The following is a 23,315-nucleotide window of genomic DNA, read 5'->3' on the forward strand; positions in this document are numbered from 1 at the left end:
TTTGTTCAGTCTTTCAATCCAGTCAAGTCTTTGTGTCTTTTGGAGAAATTACAAACCCAATGACATGCATACCCATTTGATAATTATTAATAGAATTAGACACTATATAATGGAAAATAATATGTGAAAATAAACAAATGTGAAGAACTGTATTGCATTTTTGGGCCCTATTACATCGTATCACATCGGATCGAATCGCACTGAATCATTTTGTATTAAAATGTATCGTTTCTGAATCGTATCATAGCTTATGCATCTAGATACGTACTGTATCCAATCGTCTTATAGGGGAGAGATGCACACCCCTAGGAGATATCATTACAAAATCTGCTGTTGCTATCTGAAAATAAATCAAATAATAATTTGTATCATATACAAATTGTAAATAAAATTGTTAATTATTATTATTATTATTATTATTATTATTATTATTATTATTATTATTATTAGTAGTAGTAGTAGTAGTAGTAGTAGTAGTAGTAGTAGTAGTAGTAGTAGTAGTATTTATATACAGTAATCATGGAATTATATGATTTGAATCAGGGTCCATCAAATCACAGAGTGAAAAATCCCAGGTCAACCTCTCAGATAATCCTGAAATACACCATTAGCTCTATGCCAAATTCATGGTGAAATCCAAAATATTGTCTGCATTAAATTAAATAAATATATTTGATATTTGTGGACACACCTTCTCATTCAATGAGTTTCCTTTATTTTCATGACTATTTACGTTGTAGATTCATCAAAACTATTAATAAACACATGTGGAATTATGTACATGTCTTATTCTAGTTTCTTCAAAGTTGACAAATTAAATGATAAATACTGAACATAAACAAATATGAAATGTTTGTTTGATGAAAGCAATCAATACTCATTTGGCCACAGTTATGACCCGCTATGCCCTCTTCAGGCTATTTGTAGGCACTGCAGCCCTAATTCCTATATATTATATTGTTTACACACACGCACACGCACACACACACACCATGTTTTCATATGCAAATGTGAAGCATCTGAATGTTGCATAATTGACATCATTTTGTAAATATTTTCACAAAATCATTTTTGTTTAACAAAATAATTTTAGTGTTTCACTCTGTGGCACTCATACAGTTTGAAAGTTTGGTCATTTTCAGTAGAAAAATAGTATACCTGATCTTATTAAATCTTGGAATTCTACAGAAAAAGTTACCCAAACCAAGCCAAGGTTTCAAAACTATACATGTCATATCAAAGGAACTATGAATGCCGGAAGTTGGACTGTGAAGTTTGTCCAACAAAATGCTTAAAATTAAATTATTTTCAAAGGGTAGCAGTTTCCAAACTATTTGAGATTATGGCCCCTATTTTGCACCCTGGCGCATGGCGTAAAACTTGTTTTCCACCCTGCGCAAAGTTTATTTTCTTATTTTGCACGTCTATTTTTTAAAACAATGCGCCCAGGGGTGTGGTAATAAACAACCTAGGGAGTGGCCTAGCGCATTGTCTAAAAATCGCTATTGTACACCACCTAAAACGCATTACGCCACTGACCAAGAGAAACCTGGTCAGAAGTCTATCGCGAGTTATGTTATTTTAAGAGCGCATTGTCAACAGTCATATTGGCAGGTGCACAACGCACCATCCTTCTATCCTCCATGAACGCGCACCAGCACACATCCACAGAGCTGCCAACTCTCACACATTGAGAGTGAGATTCATTCATTTGATTGGCTCCATGCACTCTTACACCAATCAAATGTGTGAGGGTTGGCAGCTCTGCATCCATGCAAAACATTAGAAATTACACGATTAGGCTACAATGGGAAACATAATTAGAATAAAGATATTATGAAATACATCTCACAATGCATTTGCAAATTTGTAATGACGGTGATTAGGCGAGAGCACAGCTGAAGACGCACTATCACAAGATATAAGCAACTCCTCTGCAGGATAAACATTGTTTTATTCAGTCATTCGAAAAATATTAGGGTAAGTGTTGCTTTTTCCAGCCTATGTTTTCGATGGTAACCCATTGTCAGTCAATAGTGAAAGTAACTTACTGCGTATAACTGCCTAGTCGTTGACTGACACCATGGTGAAGTTAGTTTCACTTTGCCAAGGAGTTCAAATAACAGACAAGTGCAAATGCGTAAAGGCTATGCTAGGTTTTAGTAAAGCATGGTTTAGTAGAACGACTGTTCCATAAGGTCTCGCAAGCAGAGTTCAAATGCGTCCGTACAAGTCTGGTATAGAAGTACCTGACATAATTTTTCACTTTTTTTATGAAGGTTAACCGAGACTAGGTGGATTGATATGAAATGACCCAATAACTTTGGGAGAATGAAAAAGTGTTTTGGTAGTAAGAACAGGTCTAGAATACCTCAGCAAGCTGGAAGAGAGCTGACTGTCCGCACTGTTTCCCATCAAGAACAGAGGGCTTGGAGGTACTGGAGGAAATCTGCTCAACACAAAATGGATCAATCACCCTCTATTCTACACGTGCATCTCTCTCATCTCCCAGTTATATGGGCCCTTCCTTATGAGCCTTATGGGTCTATTCAAGGGGTTTTGCTGTTGGAGGAAACATTTTTCTTGCCCCTATTTCATTGGTGCTTCGGTTTCATGTTCAAGTTGGGCTATGTAAAGTGTCTTGGGACAGATTCATATATTAGAGTGATGTATAACTAAAATTGAAATAAACAAAATTATATTTGCTGCCAAATATGGAAGTAGCCTTAAAGACATATTCCAACACATCAACATCCTAACTTAATAGGGTCCCAATGTGGAGTTAAATTGGTTAGCCATCAAATTGAGATTCATCAGTGCAGCCACTGGCTGGTTGAAAGTCAGTGATGACTGCAGCAGCATGCACTATTTTGGAATTAACTCATTGAGGCTAGAACAATTGTAGTTCAGGAGGTCCACAATTCTTTACTTTGAAGTGTGAATAGGTTTACCTCTGCTAGCTGAAATAAAGGGGACATGGCATAGTTTTTGGGTGAGACTGGTGGACCAGGCACTGAACTTCCAGAGGACTAGAAGAGAAAGAGTGAAATCAGAACTTCAAGTGTCATAAACAAGAAGTAAGTCATGTTACTGCGTTTTAAATAACAATAAAAACAGGTCAGATTTGTGTAATTGTGTAAAAGTAGGCACATCATGATCATCAAAAGTAAAACAAGTTCAGCGAAAAGGCAAGGTATACATATGCAGGACAGGTTCAAGGCTGTAATGGGAAATCTCTGCCAAGACTAAGTAGTTTCTGCCTATGACATATTGGTAGGTTTTGGCCTTTGAAGCTGCTGGTATTTTCTGTTCCAATCCCCACAACAGGTGAAATCACTCACCTCAGTGAGACTTCCCAGTGGACTCTTCTCTTCCTGTTTACATTCCGCAGGAGATCGATGAGTGTTGGAGGATATCTGAGAAGAACACAAACTTGATGAAATGTTCTGTTTCGCTTTGTCCTTAGTTAGAACAAGAGTTAGTAATAATAAGATATAATAAGAAGATAATAAATGACTACAGCAACAAAGAGGATTGACTGAAAAATGTGTAGGTATTTGAGTGCCTACATCAAGGGCTTGTGGTTTGTCAGGTTATGTTGCTGATCGGATCATAAACGGCCACAGCAACGAAGAGGAATGACCAAAGAATTTGCTGGTACTTGTTGGTGCACTCATCAAGGATTTGCGTTTTGTATGGTTACGTTGCTGATCGGATCATAAACAGCCACAGCAACGAAGAGGAATGACCAAAGAATGTGTCGGTATTTGTTGCCACTGCACCCATGATGAGTGTGTGTGTGTGTGTGTGTGTGTGTGTGTGTGTGTGTGGGGGGTTCAAAGGTTCATTTGTAAGTGATTTTGTTTTTGACAGTAAATAGACTTGATTGTTGATTGGTCGCTCTATGAAATCCCCTACCAGTGTTTCACACAGAATTGGATTCAATTTGTGGCGGTAGCTGACTTGGACAACGGGCGGACAACTGTAGGTCTAATTGAGTGTCCGTCACTTTCAGACGTTCGTGAGGGAACCCTTGCGATTGTAACACAGTTACAAAGGCTGCTGATGTGTGGATGCAATTCATAACGTTTTCTATGTAGTTAATTAAAATAAAGGTTTGTACTTCTCCTTGGGACAAGCACTTTTGAGTCTTGTAAAACACTTTTCCATTTACATCGGAATTTTGCAAACATTCAGTGTCGGAGTCAATAAAATGAGCCCTGCATGAGTAACAAAATTGACAAGCAGCTGTAAGTAAGCATACTAAACTCGACATCCAAACAGTAATCTAACGTTAGATTTGAGATACTGCTTGAGTGCATAACTTAACTTAGTTTAGTCTCCTTAATGTAGGCCTACTACTTTGTGATGAGACCAAGTTAACATGAATGCAGCAGTTTTTAACAAATTTACGCAGCATGGTCAATTTAGCCCGCTGTCTTCTATGCAATGGGTCTATGTGGCAACAACAATCCTTCAACAATCGTTAATGTTTTGTTAAATGCACATGCAGAGGAGGGGCAGCGGGCTTGTTACAAGAGAGAGCGGGGCGGGGCAAGGAATGGTTGCGTGCGTAAAAAGCGCAGCTCAATGAAAGGATTTTATCTTATCTTTAATTTAAATAGTACAACATAGAACATTAATGTGTGACGGCCGGTTTTGTGGCGCCCTGCCACAGATTAGTCAACGTATGGAAAACACTGTCAACCTATAGCACTAGGAATTTAACATCTCTCCAGTGTATACTTGAAATCACTAAGGTTATATTAATACAACAACCATTATTCATTCATGAATGTCCTGTGGATGACATTAAGAGTGTGAACTTTTCACATATTTCAATATTATAGCTATGTTTGGCTGTTTGCATAGACACTTTGGGAGGACAGTTATTATGCTATATTATCAAATGTATGTGGACTGAGTCTTACCAATATCAAATAATGCAGATACCATAATCTGGGTGGTCTTACCTCAGCAAGCTGAAAGAGGGCAGATTTTCCATTGTGTTTTGTAGCATTTGTGTCAACAGTGGGGGACGTGTTAGACGACAGCTGTACAAATAAAAACAAAAAGTATCAAAATCTCTTCTTTTTTTTATTACCACTGTTTACGTGAGATATTTCAATCAATTAATATGCCAATTCATTATTGTACCATATTCCATCTGGTATTCAAACATTGTCAGACAGTTTCCCATAGAGGGATTAAGCATAGTCTAAAACTAAACTGGACAGTTTCCAATCAAACTGCAGATGCCATTCATGAATCAAAAGCTCTCCGTGTTGAAACCAGTAAATGTTTTTGGTATGTTAAAGTATGGTAACACTTCTAACTTATTAGGGTTATGACAAAAAACGAATGACACTTAATAACAGAAGCGTTATGTCATAAACATTTATGACACGTTCATGACAGTGTCATGTCACTCTTATGTCGATACTGTCAAGTAAAGTGTAACCTAAAGTATTTAGTTATGGGTTAGCAGGTAACATATGATTGTGGCAACAATAACAAAGAAGATGCAGCAGGAAACCTTAGCAATTGTGTAATGAACTGGACATGGAGATGACTGCCTGTTGATTAGTCCAATGTGCACTATGCAATTTAGCCCACCCTCAAAAACCAGAGAGGAGAATATGTGGATAGAGTAGAGCTTTATGGGATTTCCTTAGAAAGTAAAGCCTACATATTTTCACTACAGAATTACAAATTGAGTTGTATGTTAACAACAGAGGTCTGTTCTAAATTCATAAATGTAAACATGGAAAATAGACAAAAAGGACAGCAGAGACCCAATCACTCCAAGGATTTTGTTTTAAAACATGAAGAGCAGTGAACTACTGGACAGGGTTTTACTCTGTTATTTGGTTTAAATCAGGAAAAACCTCTTGTTAGTCACCTTCCTCCTTAATTCAAATATTTGTACGTATTGACACAGCACTTTGAATTAACCACACTATCTTGCCACATTTTACCATCAAAGATAAGACAAAATCAGGCTGTTAATACCTGTAGTGTTAGTTATGGTTAAAACAACATAATTGAAATCATACCTCTCTGGCAGTCAGGGCATGCTCGCCAGCCAACAGCAGCATACTTAGTCCCCCCATTTTAGTAGGATCTGTGGACACAAGGTGAGAACAAGAGATCACAAAGTGCAAAACACTAACACAATTAATAAAACAAACATACACTTGAGAATAAAAAAACAACAACATACCTGCCATGGCAAAGTTAAGCTGTGGCTTGTTGTCAGTCTTGGGCACTTTTTTGGCAACAGGAGGGTCCTTCGTGGGGTTGGTGGGGAAAGACCAGACTTTTTTGCGGGCATTGCCAACTGTTTGAGAGGAACTCTTGACAGGCTTGTTGGTAGTTGGACACCATTTATACCCAGGGTTCGCCTTCATAAAAGCATCTTTATACTAGAACACAGACAAGTTACAGTCAGTTATTCAATATGACACTGATATGCCCTTTAAGTCAAATAACACCAATCTGAGTCATTTTGAACTACCTTCTTGCAATCTATGTCAGTTTATTTTCCATATTACATTTCAGTTACATTATATCTCAATTCTTCAGCCTGAAAAGTCACCGCAGTGTATAAAACTCGATCAAGGGCATAGATTTCTGATCTCACATTCATACAATTACGCTACTATTCTAAAATCTAACATTTTAGTTGATCATTTTGACCGCATCTCATCTTCTGTCACTTAGTGTGGCAGTCATATTATGCACCGCTATGAGGGATGTCTAGGGATGGGTATCGTTAGGATTTTATCGATAACGGTATCAATACTGATACTGCTAATCAATACTGGTTCTTATAGATTGTCTTATCGATAAAAATAAAGGAGAATACTGCCTAAGATCACTGCCTTCTGTCTAAGAGTAAGGACAAAGGGGAAAAACTAAGGACACCCCCTTGTGGGTGTGGGGGTTCTGCTGAAAATAAAAGGGTCATTAAAAATGTAACTTTTCACACAACACTAACAACATTAAAACAGTCTTTTCCCTCATACTTGGTGTTATTGGAGAGGAAATGCATAATATACTGTACCACAACACTCACACGGCCATATCTCTTTTCATTTTAGTACAGTTTGTGCCAGTGCTGTTAGAGATTTCATGACGGTTACATCACAAAAAAAAAATATATTAACCCACTGGCAGGAAAAACGTCTGATCGGTAGCCTTCGCCGCCCAATATCGGCAGATCCCCACCACCAATGCACTAATGCCCACACCAAAACACACTAATGTGTGAAGAATAAATGACTTTATCTAAATGTACATGTGAGTCAGAAAAACTGAATGCACCTCATCAGCAAGTAGAGCTATGCAAAAACACTGTGTGAGGGGAAAGAGAGAAAATACATTATGCTACAATGTAAGCGACTATGCTGTGATGAGCCGGAATAGGCTATTACATCATCACATGCCTCTGTTTGCCATAAGTCCATAATGACACTAGCACCTCTGTTCAAAGTAATCTAACGTTAACTCAATCTTAGTCACCATGTCTAGCACAGCCTACACACATTATTTATTACTGAAGATGAACGTAACAGTGTGATACGGGTATAATTTAGTGGACAACAAAGTTAAGCTTTATCAGTACGTTTTGTTATATTGGTTTATTGCTGTGCCCATAGTAAACAAAACTTAATGTGTGGTTGTGCTGGCTCATGCCTGTGGCAAAAATCACAAATCTTTGCTACAGGACTTAATATTAGGGTATTGAGCGATACAAGATTTACTTTATTGTTCTACCACGTAGGTCAAGATGAGTGGTTGCTTGCTGTAATGTGTGTGATTGCTCTTGGTTATAAATGTAACATTAGCTGACTTGTAACATGGGCTACCCCTGGAGTGGTGGGGTGTTGATTACGCTAAAAGCTAGGTTGGACATCTGTTGTTATCAGAGGAAGCAACTGTTTTTTGTCCATAAATGCATTCAAAATCAATGCAGCCAATCAAAAGCATACTTTTGTTACACGCAGCACCATTTGTTTCCGGAGCTTAACGATATTTACGTATCCACCAATCACAATTCGGTAACTTAGCACCTGTCCCCAATACCCTTCCCTAGGTATGTCTAGTTTTATTATGCTTCACTGCATACTACATCAATGTTTTGCATCATTGCTAGTACACTCTAAACAACAGTGACAGGAGAAGTATAGAAAATAGCACAATATATGGATCACAGCTATACCCAAAAAATACTGGACAGTCTGGTTGAAAAAAAGGTTTAGCAAATCATAGAAAGAAATACCCAAAAGTTGAGAATTAACGCAGCCCAACGTACTGACTTATGATAGGCAGAATGGAGTCTTCTGTCATTAATGATGTGCGCCCCTGAATGCCTGATATTGAACTACGTAAACTTGACTCTTACTCTTACTTAGGTATACATTGGCACCCAGTACGTTAAACATTGCAACAAAGGGTAAACAGAAACAATTCTTGCATTGTGATGCTTTAACCTGTAATTCTGCAATTCTACTGACAGCCTGAAGGGGGCCCACCAACCTCTTTTGCCATATCTGTGTATTTTTGCTTCTCCTTGGGCTCCAGCACTGCCCACCAATCTGCTAGGATTTTTGTGGCCCCACGGTTGTCCAGACGGGGGTGCTCCTGACGAACTAGAGAGCGGTGGCGCTTGCAGAAAAGTAAGAAAGCATTCATGGGCCGACGGGCGCGCTGTTCAGACGTGTCCTCCTCACCCTCCTCCACAGCCCCACACACCACCTCCGGTCCTCCACTTTGTGCACACAGCACGGTCCCCTGGGTCAATGAAGTAATAACAACATAATCATACACATTTCATTTATTCAGGTTATTTATGCAGTTCTAAAACAAAAAAAAACTTTCTCACTTCTGGGGCTTAGTATGCCCCATAACTCATTAAAATTAGACTGATGGGGTGCAAGTTTCGTGGTGAAGCAGTAACGATAACGGGAAGGTAGCCTACGTCAAAGCAGGGACTCTGAAATGGGCAAGAACTCTCTGTTGAAGTGAATTTAAATAAATACAAATATGTCATTGTATCATTTAAGTAATGTGTTGAATTGATATTTGGAGTTCAGAGAGGCTTCATGTCATTATTCAAACTAATCTCTAATCTCACCTTCATGCGTAACAATCATTAATTAAATAGGCCTATATAACCATATACAGTAACCATATAACTGACAGTTCAAGTTCATGAGAATATTAGAATAATAGAAAGTCTTGTAGGCTACTGCTTGCTGGTGCACCTGCTTTATTAGTAGCCTATATTCCCACCCTCTGTTTCCAATATAAGATACATAATGCTAGCCTGGGTGTTCCCATGCTGCCTTGCGCGCGATTTGATTCACGCTGCTAAGGCAGCCTGGAGACCATGGAGCAAATTTTCGCCTGAGATAGGGAACCAATCACAGAACAGGGGGGAAAGCAAGACGATGATGAGCTATGCACAGACGCATTTGATAGACATCCGTGGCACCCAATAAACGGATCTGGGCATTTTTTTCAAATACGAGAAAATGAACGTTTGGTTCCCAGACCACGTCTCATTGAGAAGTGGTGGCGCTAGCCAGGCTAACATAATGCTATAATGCTAATAATTTGCTGCCATTTCTAGTAGGCTTATTGCAAATGATTTCCCTTTTTGCCAGTTCTATATATATAGATGGATTATCGCTTAATGGAAAAACGACCTCGAAGTTTGGCTTAGCACCCAAACTCAAATCAGGTAGGCAATACTGTAGGCCTAGTGCAGTTTCTTTTCAAACTATTTGATCTTGGTCCACTCTCTTCCATTCATACAGTGAGTGCTTACTGGAAAATAGGTGCTTGAAAACATGCAGGCGGACGGATTTGAAATATGCAATCATCAGATGCATCAGATGTATTTTCCCATTTTACAAGGCTCTGAAAACGGCCATAACTTCCAAATGTAAAAAACATCTCCCCTTTCAAGTGCTTCTCATTCAAACAATATGCTACACAAATCCCTCATGGATTTTTTCACAGTTACATATAGACTATTAGGCCATATGTATGCAGTAACATTAGTCAAAACTATTACAGGAGCATAGGAATATTTTTTGAAATATACTTCTTAAATATGCTAATTTTTTTAAAAAATGGCCATTTTATGGTTATAGTTATGGTATTTAGCAGACACTTTTGTCCAAAGCAATATACAAATAACAACAATACAATAGTTACATTTAACAGTAAACTACTTAAAAAGTTGGCAAGATATACAACAATGTCAATTCAATCAATAGCCTAATGAAAATAAATAAATACTATAATATACAAACCATAAGTGCATGTTGAACAGATATGCCTTTAGACCCCTCTTGAAAGACCCAAAACTATCAACCGAGAGCACTGGGCAACTCATTCCACCAACAAGGAACCACTGAGGAAAAGAGTCTTGAATTTGACCTAGCGTTTATGGCTGGCCGACACAACAGACAGTCATCAGAAGACCGCAGTGGGCGGTTGGGGATATACATCTTGATCATTGAAATAAGATAGCAGGGAGCAGCTCCAGTCCTATAGGCCAAAGTGAGAGATTTAAATTTAATTCCACTATAGGGAGCCAGTGGAGAGTAATTAGGAGAGGCGTTACATGTGTTCTCTTTGGCTGATTGAAGACCAGGCGTGCTGCAGCATTCTAAATCAGTTGCAATGATCTTACTACAAAGCAGGTAGGCCAGCAATGATGGGAATTATTTTTGCCCCAGACTAGATGGAGGCTTAGCTCCATTTACATTGAAAGTGTACTCTCTCTTTCTTGCTTTGATCTATTCAATGCAGATGTAGGTGTGAAATGTTCCCCACTGGCTGGGCACCTTTTGCTCCTACCATCTGTCCACAAGCTCCTTTGTTCTGTCTTTGGGTAGACAAAGACTTTAGGGTTCACTTTAGCTGAATTATATGTTTGTGTTATTAACTGTAAATGTATTCATGTTTGGTATCATTTTTATAGTCTCAGTACAAGGAGTACAATGATTTAAGTGTATGAATGTTTAGAACATCCTGTATATCATTTCTACCTGAGGAGCCTGCCTAATATGTTAATGGCAAATAGGTGTGTGTAGGTGTGTCTGGGTGTGGCTGACTGAACGGCAGGAAGAGAAAGCCAATCACAGGACGTTGTACCTATGACGTCCTCTTGAACCACACCCTTGCAAATTAAGCATAAAAGGCCAGTCTCCTCCGGTAGTAGTTAGAATGGTAGTCGATGCTTCTGAGCTGAAGGCTGTAGCCTATTCTCCCTTGACGCCGTTACAAATAGCCGTTTTAGCTGAAAACACCAGAAGCTCAGTTTTTGAGAGATTAAACTAAAGGTGCCGATCTTTCATGCAGACTGAAATATGCTTAAGGCATCCAGAAATCCGATGGGAAACAGTCCTCAGGTGGGAAAGATAGGTAAAGCTGAGTGTCGTCCGCATAGCAATGATAAGTCAAATCTATGGGAGCGAATGGTCTCACCTAAGGAAGTGGTGTAAATTGAGAAAAGCAGGGGCCCCAATACTGATCCCTGAGGCACACCTGTGGTGAGGTCATGATGAGACTTTGATATCTGTCCCTGCCAAGACACGCTGAAAGAACATCCCTTAAGGTAAGATTCAAACCAGTCAAGAGCTTTCCCAGAAATTCCCAGTTCAGATAGTGTAGAAAGGAGAATGTCATGGTTAACAGTATCAAAGGCTGCAGATAAATCTAGTAGAATCAATACTGATTTCTGATAGAGGACTTAGCTACTCTCAATGCTTCAATCACAGACAGAAGAGCAGTTTCAGTAGAATGACCACTTGTCAATTTTCATCTCATTTGACCATGTGGACAGACTTACTGCTACTTTGGACTGTCTTTGGACTTTGATTACACAAACGACAATTCTGACTGCAAGATCCCAAGCTTGGTCCCAAATAGGGCTGGGTGATATATCGGTATTACGACTACGACCGATATATTTCTGAAATCGATATGTAGTTGAAACAATATCGTCATACCGATATAATATGTTTAATAATGGGCAATTTTATCAAAGCGACTTGCTCTTCTGTGTTCAGACCACAGCCGCAGCTCTGCTCAACTGCGCCCCTTGCATGTGCACGTTCTCCCTCGCAACACTACAAACTATCACACATGACGGACACAGAGTAAGATTTTGTTTACCGTGATCGGAGGTTGGTGCTGGGCTGGCCATACTGTATTGTCGGCACAGCAACGTTTAGACCGAGAATTCTCGTCGTGAAATCAAAATTCCACTGGAACTCCAAGCGTTTTTGTGCACGCAGCCTTACAACACTGTTTACAGCTTTTCTTCGAGTCACTGTAAAATGTCATTTTTGGTACATAGCTAATTTAAATACACTAATTAGCTTGCATTAGCGATATATAGCAAATCTAAAGTCCTCACAGAGACAACCTACACGCTGATTTTATTAAAAGGATATGCACGCAGGGACTTGTGAGCAATTTTTATGATTCCTGAAACTCCATTCATTCGCGCATAGGGATTTTTTCTTATGAACCGGAACATGAAAAAATGCTAATGAACATGTACAAAATGATGGTAGTGTCTACCACACTCTATTGGTGAGTGACTCAGTTACAGTGTTTAAGTACCCTAATTATTTAAAACTATTTAATTGTTATCGATAGCAAGTCACACATGTCTAGGCCATCATAAATTTGCTTGTCATCTAGGCCATATCAAACCCTTACGAAAAAACTGCATTGTGTGACAAGAAAACTTTGTGTCCAAAATATTGCATTGTGCAGTACAATGTAGGCCTGTGTTGTCATTCAGGGTCGACCTATTGGTCTTTTGTTATTTGCACATCTTTATTAGAGCAGCTGTAGTCTATGCCTATTGGTATTGGTAGGCCTATAAGTTATTATTTACACTTTTTTGCACAGCTGTGTTAGAGCAGTCTGAAATCAGTCTAATTCAAACTGGTTGTGTTGAGTGAATACGAAACACTTAGCTCTTTTTGTTTAAAATATCGATATATATCGTATATCGCCAATCAGCCCCAAAATATCGGGATATCAGTTTTGGTCCATATCACCCAGCCCTAGTCCCAAATTTAAAGACGGCTTCAGAATGCCACACGTCACTTATAGGCTACCAGAGACTGTTTTTGCAAAGTCACATCGTTGCAAATTTCATATGACAGTTAGTTTGTCTTCTCTATCATCAAATTATTCAATTAGGCTAAACATATGTTTATGCTCAGCTGTTAGGCCTATGTCATTTTCATCTGTAAAAAATGTGACATGCAGCCAAGCATTCTGCTTACTGCACATTTATTATAATATATTATCATATAATAATACTCAATATTCATTATTGAATGCTTAGCTGGAATGATGTTTTCCCCTATCATTCTGTTTTTAAAGCAGGCCTACCTACAGGCATGTAATTATGCTACTGGTACTGGCACTTCACTAGTATAATTGTATATAAAATGTTTTATTCAGGGAAAAAAACAGAAACGAACAACATTTTTGTTGAAAACGCTATTTTCCATTTTAGATAACTGGTTAATAACGGTATTTATTGTTCTGATTAACCTTTCTTTGAATATTATTCAAAAGTCCATAGGCTTGGAGTCACCTGCCCACACAGGTTTCCCCAGACACCCTAATAGGATGGATTTAGTCAGATTTTATGAATCAATGTTTCCCCTGTATAATTGGCTAGACCTATGAGTTGATAAAAAGGATTTACATATCCAACACTAAAAATTATTAATTACTGAAACATTAAATTCACATTGTGTGAAATAACAGACACTAGTAAAATATCTATAGGCCTAGTGTCATGCAGTTGGTAGCACCACACATAGGCTAGGCTATTACAAGGCTTAAAGCAAGGACATTTTCTGTGCCTGAAATTAGGCTATCAGACATTTTTGAAGATCTAATATTATATAGGCTAATTGCCTACTTTCAAATCAATCATTCATTCTTGTTTTCATACGTAAATGCTGCATACCGGTAGCCTGACGAGCCAGACCCACATTAAAATGTAGGGTCTGGGCACTCACCTTAGGCAGTGCTCAGTCCGAGGGGCGGGATAATCGATTGTCTTTCAAATTCCCTCTGCACGCAATAAAAAAAGCCCGCATCTACACTGTTAATGTGAGCTTCGGATCTTAGGCCAGCTCGTAGAGTAGGCTACTGAAACTGATTTGGAAATTGTTTGTAGCCTATGCGTAATAGCCTATTTTGCCTGTCCACGCCTTGTCGTTTTAAAGTCGGGATTTGAAATGTTTGCGCAATTATAGCCTATTCTATGTAGAAGAGTTAAACGGGAAATTTGAGATATAATTATTTATAGGCATAGGTTAGGCCTACAGTAAGTCTGTAGGCTATGGGATGGATAGCCCATCTGAATGTTTTTGGATGCCGCCTGTGATTTATTATTTTTGGGCATAGCTACGGTATAGGCTTAAATCAATGGGAAATAATGAGTACGTCTATTCTAAGGTAAAGTCCACAAAAATAGACTTGATAGGCCCGCCAAACACTGCCGGAACTTTAAGAACGAACAATATTTTGCGTTCCGAACCGGTTTAGGACCGATATGTTGGTGGCGGAACGCATGCAAGAACGAAAACGTTAAACATAGGCCTACCTGAACCGTTCGGAACGGAACGTTTGAAAAATAATTTCGTTTTCAAGCCCTGGTTCTGACAAGCAGAGTGTCATGTCGAGCCACGGCAAAAGTTAACCAGCGCTTTAAAAAAAAAAAAAAAAAAAAAACCCACTCTGGATCCCAGTTTAGAAAACGTCCTAAAACGTCAGGGTCGTGTGGACGCAAGGCCTAACCGATAAAAAACGTTACCAGTTGAGTACTTACAGTATGTCAAGCCCTGTGTAAACAACATGGGTATGATCATGGACAGTTATTTTTATATATCAAATATACTTACTTTATCCAATTCCTCCTCATCCTCCTCCTCTTCCTCCTCAGAGAAATCCAAGGCTTTCTTAGAGAGAAGAGGATGCCACTGCAGACACTTGCGCTTGGGCCGTTTGCCGCTGACCTCCCCCTCCACAGGTGGCTCCTTCCCGCGGCCTCCACCTTTCATGCTGGTGGCCCTTCAAAGAAGAGAAACTTTAAAGAGGACACTTCAAAATCAACTACAATCATGGTGGCATCTATGTTAGAAGAAAAATATTATATAGCATAGGCTCTGCCTCTGTTAATGAAAAGTCAGAGGTTTTGTATAAATGCAAAATGCTATTTAAAGTAGGAGCTACATTAAAATGTTTTTACAAACTATGAAATCAGATGATTCAGAGCGTCTACATTTACTCCTATTACATTTGTTACTGCATGTATTGCCACTGGACAGCCTAAGCATGGCTTCTTCTCATCTGTGTTCCAAGACAAGTGACCGTCACATTCCCTATACTCTTCTCCATAATCATTAGACAAATCCACAAAAATACCTCTATTAGGACTATTCTTACAGTATACCATACAAATCTCCAGTGGTGGACAAAGCTATTAATGACAATACAAAATACAGGTTGATTTGATCTGATTTTTTTAATGGCCATGAAGACCATTTCTACTACAGGAAAATGTAGCTCACATTAAAGTTATCTTTTTCTGCTATGTGCTGTCCTCTTCCTGCTACCACCAGCACCAAAAACATTAATTAACACACATTAACATTGGCGGGTTTAAAACAATCTGATAATGTAATTATGTAATCATTGTTATCACTAATTAATATGACCACCACTAGTGCTATCCCTAGCTAGAAACTTGGTGGGCATGTAGCCCCACTAGGCTAATGAGGCATAGAGACTTTTGGTCCCTGGGGTCAATCTTGTGATGAGATTGGGCAAATTGCACACAGTTTGGATGGTTCTGGTTGCACACCAAGTTTTGTGAAATGCTGTCCATACAATTTACATATTTCTACAGTATATTTTAAAAACGCTATGACATTTTGAAATTTGGTATGCTTAAACCCTAGCCTGGCCACGGCCACCTAGATCTTCTTTCAGGGAGATACTAGTCTGGAACACCTCCGTTCACTAACGTTTCCATCGGTCGTCAAATTACCTGCCCAATCAGCGACGAGAAGGGATGACGCTATAGTTTCGAAATGGAAAGTGGCTGTGGTAAACGGTAGTAGCAACGCCTGCAAGCATCAAAAATTGCAGTTGGTAGAATGTGTGCATTTATTTACAGCAAAGGTAGGCCCACATACGTCGTTTCCTGACTGCTAATGCTGTTTAGGCGAAGTAGAAAGTAACGTTAGGAATCTCTGATGAATGTGGTTGGTTAGGCTGGACCAATGATTTCAAAGTTAAGTTGTGTCTACGCCCTATGCCCTACACCCATACACTACTATGTGTAGTGTTGGAAAGGTTTCTCGATTGTGAGTGACCAGACTTTAATCACTATGAATGAGTTTGGCCTACCAGGCTACTTAAACCCCCCGCCTGTCTTTAACAGCAGTGGACCTTATAGTGCAGTATTTAGATAATTTTCAGTGTACCATATCAAGGTATGTTTATTATTATTAATCATTAAGCTTTACTGTATTGGTTTGGTAATCTGAGAAACTAATCATTGTTGCAGCAGGTTGTGCTAAGCTTGCACTTCTGGTTAAAATTGTGAAATTAGCCTCTGATAAGGGACATGACATATAGGCATCATACAAGATTTAAAAAGAAACTCTGCTCTGATGAGTGTACATTTCCATTGCGGACCAAAATGACGTCAATCGGTGCAGTATATAAGCCCGTGGATTAGGTCAAGACCAACTACAATATTTGGTAAGAACCAAGGCTGAGACCAAGACAAGTCCAACTCCAAATACCAGTGAGTCAAGTCTGGACTTGTCCAAGACCGAACTCAAGTCCTACAGCTCTGCTTCTCACCTGCCCATATCTGCTTGCCATACTAGGGGATGTGTCCACCTAGAAATCAATTGTCCTACCATATCTAGTTAGCTACTTTGCCACTTTGCCAATTAAATTACCATTTGTATGAATGTTGCACTTTAACCAATCAAAATATGATGTGAAATCTTTTGTCTCCTTTCACCCAAACAATCCAATACAATACTGTAAAACGTTCAAAATGGCCTCTGACCATCATCAAGTAAAATGATGACTGCTCTCAACTAAAATGATATGTACATGTGAATTATTGCATGTATTTGTGTTTTATTGTTAGATTATTATTCGATAATAACCGTCTTGTTATTTAGTAAATTTGATTGGCCTATTTTAGCAAAGGGGCAATAGCTAGCTTTAGGCCCTTTAGGCAATAATTGTGGAGGGCACTGTAGTACGTATTACTGCACTAACATGTCCTAGCCACACTGTACCTAGATTTTCGCCTCTTTGTAAGTGGCTTTGGACCAAAGCGTCAGCTAAATGACTAAATGTAACTTAAAATGTAATCATTCATAATTGTAAAGAATATGTGGCAAAATAAATCTTAATAATTCACAATTTATGTCATGTTTTAACTGCTTTTGTAAGAAAATGCATAGCAAACATAACTCAGCCTAATGGCAAATTACCCAATCATGCACCTTTCCATTTGGAATCTTTTAAAAGAGAGAGACTTATGTCTTTGACTTACTTATTAACAGATCGTTGCGCTTATTTTTTTATTGGGGACAGGTGAGCATGTTCCCGATTCATGCTGGAACTACCATTTCTTTATGCTAGAACTACCCTTTGGAACAGGTTACCTGGTACTAGGGATGGGCATTGTTAAGAAATTATCGATATCGATGCCATTGTTGAGTCTGCTTATCGATACGATTCCTTATCGATTTCCATATCGATTCCTGTACCATTTGCTGAACACTTATAGGATGGCTTTGAGAGTTGTTGGCTTTGAATGTCTAATTTAAAGTGGTTTTAGAGAATGAATACCAAGTGTGCAATGTCAATACATAAGTTGAATGCTTTAAAATGTCTAAATTTCGCATATTGTGACGTTGTGGCACAATGCGGGAATGGATGGAATGGAACGTTCGGAATCGTTAGTGGAATCGTTAACATGTGGACGTGTACGATTCTGATGGATCGGAACATTTGGAGCCGGTTCCAAACCGGAACCGATTCCGAAGCCTACCTGGTACACTCAAGACAGTCTACCATAGGCAGGCATAGGCAGTTTTAAACAGGGTTTCAAGGTATGGCTTAGGCGCCAATCATAGTCATTACTTATTTTTATTGCTTTTGTTGTATAATATGGATGTTTAATGTATGATGAATGACTGATGTGTGATATGCTGCTGCCACTTGTCCCTGTCCTTAGGGACCACAATGGAAAAAAGTCTTTGGGCTTTATTGTGTCATCCCTGACTATGTATTTTAATGTATGACACAGAGTACGGTTCATATTTTATATATAAGTGGTCAAAATAAAATCAATCAAAAAAAAAAATAATCAATCACACTAGCAGCACAGATCTCAGGAGGACTGTCCCTGCCCACTGTAGCACTTAGGGGTTCATTATTATTGGAGGGTTACCTTCAGCCAGTAAGCATCCAAGTTAGCTGCCAGCATATTTAAAAATGATGTCTGACATGTACTCACTTCCAATCACATTTTCACCAACAAGCCATAAACAACCCTAGGTACCACATACAGGTGTACATAAAAATATGTTGTCTTATGTGGATTAACAGTTTGCAAGATGGGAGGCCAATCCACATGGACAACATAATTTGTGGCCATCTGTAATGTGGAGCTTAACTGGCTTGTTTGTGAAAACGTGGGCGGAAGTGATTACAGTATCGGGCACAATTTTGAAGGATGGTGGCAGCCAATTACATATATGTTTGGCTGAAGTAGCTAGCCTAGCATGGAACACTAAAATGAATGGGGGCAGTACCTCCTCCTTCCTCAATTAATATCTCCATGGTACCACTCAAACGGCCCGCTCTCATTGAAAGTGAGAATACTAGCGACTGTTTTTCTGTTACAGAAGTCTTATTTGGTTTTCAACAGAAATTTGCTTTTTTTTTTGAAGAGTAAAGGTAGCAGTAGATGGCAAAATTACACACTTAAGCAGAAGTATAGATACTTCTGGTAAAAAATACTTTTTTTTATCAGTATACTGATTCAACCTATTTACTCAAGTGAAAGTAAAAAACTATGGGTTCTGAAATGTACGCAAGTAACAAGTATCCTAGCCTTTTTTAAGGACTTTAGTATACATGGATTTCTTTGGAACGTCACAAAAACATGCGTGCACAACCAAGAGGCAGAAAGCACCATAGAACAGCATAGAGCAATGCAAAAGAGCAAAAGAATAAAATGAGTTTTTGTGCTGAAAACTGCACCAATTAGAAATCACGATGGTTAGAGAATGTTAAATATGTTCAATATCCCTAACGGAATGCATGTCTTCGCCAAAAATGACAAAATACGATGTTATATTAATAATCCAAATGATCGTCAAACTTTGAAATATAGTCTGAAATGAGATGTTATTATCATTGAGACAACAGGGGTATACAAAAAAATCCGATTGTAGCTTACAACAGCCGACTATTTAGGTTAAGTTTATAATGTTGTGGACGGCCACCAAGCGTCTTCTGCCTCACGGCTGCGCGTGCATCTAGTTTTATTGGTAAACGGGAAACCCGTGTATACTGTGTAACCGATGCCAGCTAGCTGTGCGTGTGGAACATTGGTAAACCTCACTCCCTGACGCCTCAGGAGTGCTGCTGGCATGAAAGCTAGTAGCCTGAGCATTTAGCTCGATTGTCAGCACGCTTGACTCCTGATTCGAGGTGCTGCTGTTCCGCGGGTTCAAGTCCGAGCGTGTGCAGGGCTAAATTAAATAGCACTTCAGTAAAGTTTTTTTCAATGTTTTTCTATCTTAACATCAATATTTGGTGCATTGTGTGTGGTGTGTGTGTGTGTGGGTGGGGGGAGGGGGGTTAACAGCATTAGGCCTATTTCCCTTCACAATCACCTGTCATTTTAGTCCAAAAAGTCTAAGGATTCAAAGTGTTGACAGATTTTAAATACAAAATATATCCCTGTAAATAAGAGCAGAACAGCCATAGCCTAAATTAACAATCAACACACATCTGGCTAATGTGTGACCACTAATCACACCATCTAGGTTTCAACATTTATCAGTCAAGGATATGCCCCACCTTTATAACCCTAGGCCTAGGCTAGGGTAGGCTAATACATTTAAGGGGGAGATAGTTAGGTCACTGGTCAGATTGTCAAATAAGATGTGGAAGTTGAACAACCAGGTTGACGGTTTGGGCACCTTCATTGAAACGGGATGGGATGGTTTAACAGAATTAGTAAAAGGTGAACGAACCTGTGCAAACGCAAAATAACATGGAATGAACTGTAGGTGTACTTACTTAGTCACAGAATATGGTAACACTGTATTTGAAAGATGAGGATGAATCTGTCACTCAGGCTTTGTCATGCGATGATGATGACCTACAAAATAAAAACACTGCGTCCTCAGTCAAAGAATAGGCTACATCTTTGATTATGGCACTAAATGACATAGCCTACCAAGATACTCAAAATCAGCGACATATTCTGCATTGCCTCGGCGTGGCGTTAACTTTGTAAAATGTGCGAGGCATAGGCTACGTGAACAGTCGACAAAAAATGCTGGTGTACTCGAATAAATGGATGGACATCGCTAGGTTGGACTCGAATATATCTCCATTGCCCGACCAAATATAGCTTTTATCCCAGGTAGATAACTGACACCAAACAATCAAAACAGTGTCCAGTAGACTTGCGTCGACTAGATTACAGTAATTGCAGCGTTCAGTTTTCAGGTGAGACCGGTGCTCCCTGCAATCCAAAGGGACTTAATCGGTGAATCAAGAAGCACATACCACCAACATCTCCTGAATACATGGTCCACCAAAAGTTTGACACAATAAATAGCATAACTAGCTTATTTATCCAAATAATCTCTGTTAGACCAACGTCAAATTTGCATCTGAGTGCAAAATGTCGATCTGAGGTCTGACAAGACAGACAAGCGAAAGAGAGTCCATCTTGCTTTGGGGAAAATGAAGTATAAATCTCACTCCTGTCAAACTCCGCCAAAGCAATCGCTACGAAAGATTTCCATCAATGACAAACTGTGACCTTTCATTACTTAAACTTGGGGTAATCAGTATCGACGTTTGCAATGAGACATTTGATTGGACTGGTCTAGCTTTCCGATTTGTAAAACGGAATAAAAGTAGCTCGCTAGCTTGCTAGCTCTCTGATGCGACTCATAGCCCCCTGAACGTGTCATTAGCTCAACATGCAATGGTTTCAAGTCCCTGGGTCAGTCATAACCAACATCACTTCACTTTTGTGACTCAAGTTCTACAGAATTGTGCATTTGCACGGTTTCGAAGCCTGTGTCAAGGTGTTTGTTACACTGTAACCGTGCATTTGAGGAGGGAAGTGTCTATTCCGTTTCTCAGAGGAAAGCAAGCTTGCCTAGCTATGTCGTACATATTGTCTCTACGTTTTGCATCGTCCGTTTAACAGAACAGTGACTTGAAAAGAGTGCCCAACGACATCGAGACCTGGTACTAAGTAAAACAACGACATGTTTATTAATCGATGCGTGTTTTAATCGCGAGACCATTAGGAGCCAGCAGTCTGCCACGGCCACGGTGCAATAACTGACACAAATACTGCACTGAATAACAGAATGTTCTTGACAAACGACACTTGGAATCCGTGCAGAGATAAAATACCCCCAAGTTTTCTGTCATGACGGTATCTCAAAATGGAAACTTACCTCTGTAACCAAGCTCAAACACCAGGGCCTTCTCATTACAGCCTCCGTCCACCTTTAAACTTATTGACACATCATAACAGTTCTGTACTAGCTGTACAGTAACACAAATTGGAGCTACCCAGACCGAGCACTTTTATTTTTACCGGATGAACGCTAGCAACCTTTACGAAGCGAAACACCGCAAGTCACAAACTGACGGATAATCTTTTCCATGCATTTGTCTAAATTAGATAACAGCTCAGTGATGATAGCTTGGAGTTCTTCGTTTAACTCGAACAATTTTCTGTGCTTGTTTTTCCTGCCCTCCCCCCGTACGTTTAAGTGTTCTCTCTCCGGTCTTGTGGAGCCTTGTGCAGAAGCCTATGTGGAATGGATGTTCATGACTGGCCTAGCTGTTTGTACCATCATCATTCAAATTACAGCGTCGGACTTCACTCATGTTGCTCAAACTTTTCGAAGTACAGTGTATAGAAATGCTTACTCAGAAGGTGTCACAAGACATGTTTAGTGAACAGATGACCGTGTTTATCTACATAGGCACTATTCTACATGAGTACTTGTATAGCTTCCTGGGTGTTGGGGGTAGCCTATCGAAGTGGTTAGAAAATAAAAGTGTGATACAAGCACAATTGTGCCAGCGCCTACCTGCAACAGGCCAGCCGATGAAATGTTTTGTAACTTCAGGCTGGTATTCTTACAGATCGTTGTCCACTTCTCTTCCTTCGGTTAACGTGTCTCTTAACACTTTGTAACATAGGCTACGGTACTGTACATGCAGTGAGTGAAAATATCGTTCATGTAAGCCTGTTCGTGATTGGGTGTTGGGTTGACCGACAGTCAGAATCACCCACACAGAAAGCACATTACACTTATGCACTGTTCAGAAAAAGAGAGATTAATACATCTTCAATCATTACGTTAGGTGCTTTAGAAGGCTAGGTAGGGGCCGATTGACGCCCCAGCAGCAACTGAAAACGGTAGCCTACTTAGTCTACAATTAGGCTACTGATTTTGGGACGGGATCAAAGAAGATCAGAAAACTTTCTCATGTTTTTTGCTCGTTTTAGAATAGCACCTTTCGTAGAGGACATAGTCGTGTAGTTTGCATGTGGATGTAAACTGTTCTCAGCTTTTCACATTTTCAAAGCACTCTTGTTGCACATAAGCATGTTAATGTTTTCATTTGGCCTAACCTGCCTGTAAAGATAAGTATCAAATTACTCGTCCTCCTCGTAGGCTAATAAACTTGGATATCATCATTGATTATGTGCATACAGTCCTAGGCCCTCTGTAGGATTACCATGTAGATTTTAATTGGCATGAAAATGCAATTAGGTAGCATAGCCTACCTTTTTCAGATATCCTTTAATAGGCCTACCTGTTAAAATGAATTTGAAATGTTGGATTATGTCTATGTTAACATCCGTCTCAATGAGGTTTCAATTCAGGTTTCTCAGTTTAAAGTTAAAGGATTCTCAGAGTGCCAGGACTGGAACT

General features: G+C 39.3%; 1 protein-coding gene across 5 annotated transcripts in view; it reads right to left on the minus strand.

Annotated features, from left to right (window-relative positions):
- Positions 1–22,586, minus strand: part of LOC121709583 (HMG box transcription factor BBX) — a 31,734-nt gene extending 9,148 nt beyond the window's left edge. The window contains exons 1-10 of one of the 5 annotated variants that reach the window (XM_042093075.1): positions 22,464–22,586; positions 20,413–20,494; positions 14,964–15,132; positions 8,542–8,796; positions 6,224–6,425; positions 6,057–6,124; positions 4,974–5,054; positions 3,342–3,416; positions 2,952–3,029; positions 2,372–2,449 (exon numbers count right to left, since the gene is read on the minus strand). In XM_042093075.1, coding sequence (XP_041949009.1) covers positions 2,372–2,449; positions 2,952–3,029; positions 3,342–3,416; positions 4,974–5,054; positions 6,057–6,124; positions 6,224–6,425; positions 8,542–8,796; positions 14,964–15,122 — 996 coding nt within the window. In that variant the 5' untranslated portion in view covers positions 15,123–15,132; positions 20,413–20,494; positions 22,464–22,586. Of the gene's footprint in view, positions 1–2,371; positions 2,450–2,951; positions 3,030–3,341; positions 3,417–4,973; positions 5,055–6,056; positions 6,125–6,223; positions 6,426–8,541; positions 8,797–14,963; positions 15,149–20,412; positions 20,495–20,907; positions 21,337–21,818; positions 22,373–22,463 lie in introns of those variants that run through there. The other 4 variants (XM_042093077.1, XM_042093074.1, XM_042093076.1 and 1 more) reach the window with 4 other exon arrangements.
- Between the last annotated feature and the right edge of the window lie 729 nt (positions 22,587–23,315).

This window comes from Alosa sapidissima, chromosome 5 (genome assembly GCF_018492685.1).
Source record: "Alosa sapidissima isolate fAloSap1 chromosome 5, fAloSap1.pri, whole genome shotgun sequence".
NCBI lineage: Eukaryota > Metazoa > Chordata > Actinopteri > Clupeiformes > Clupeidae > Alosa > Alosa sapidissima.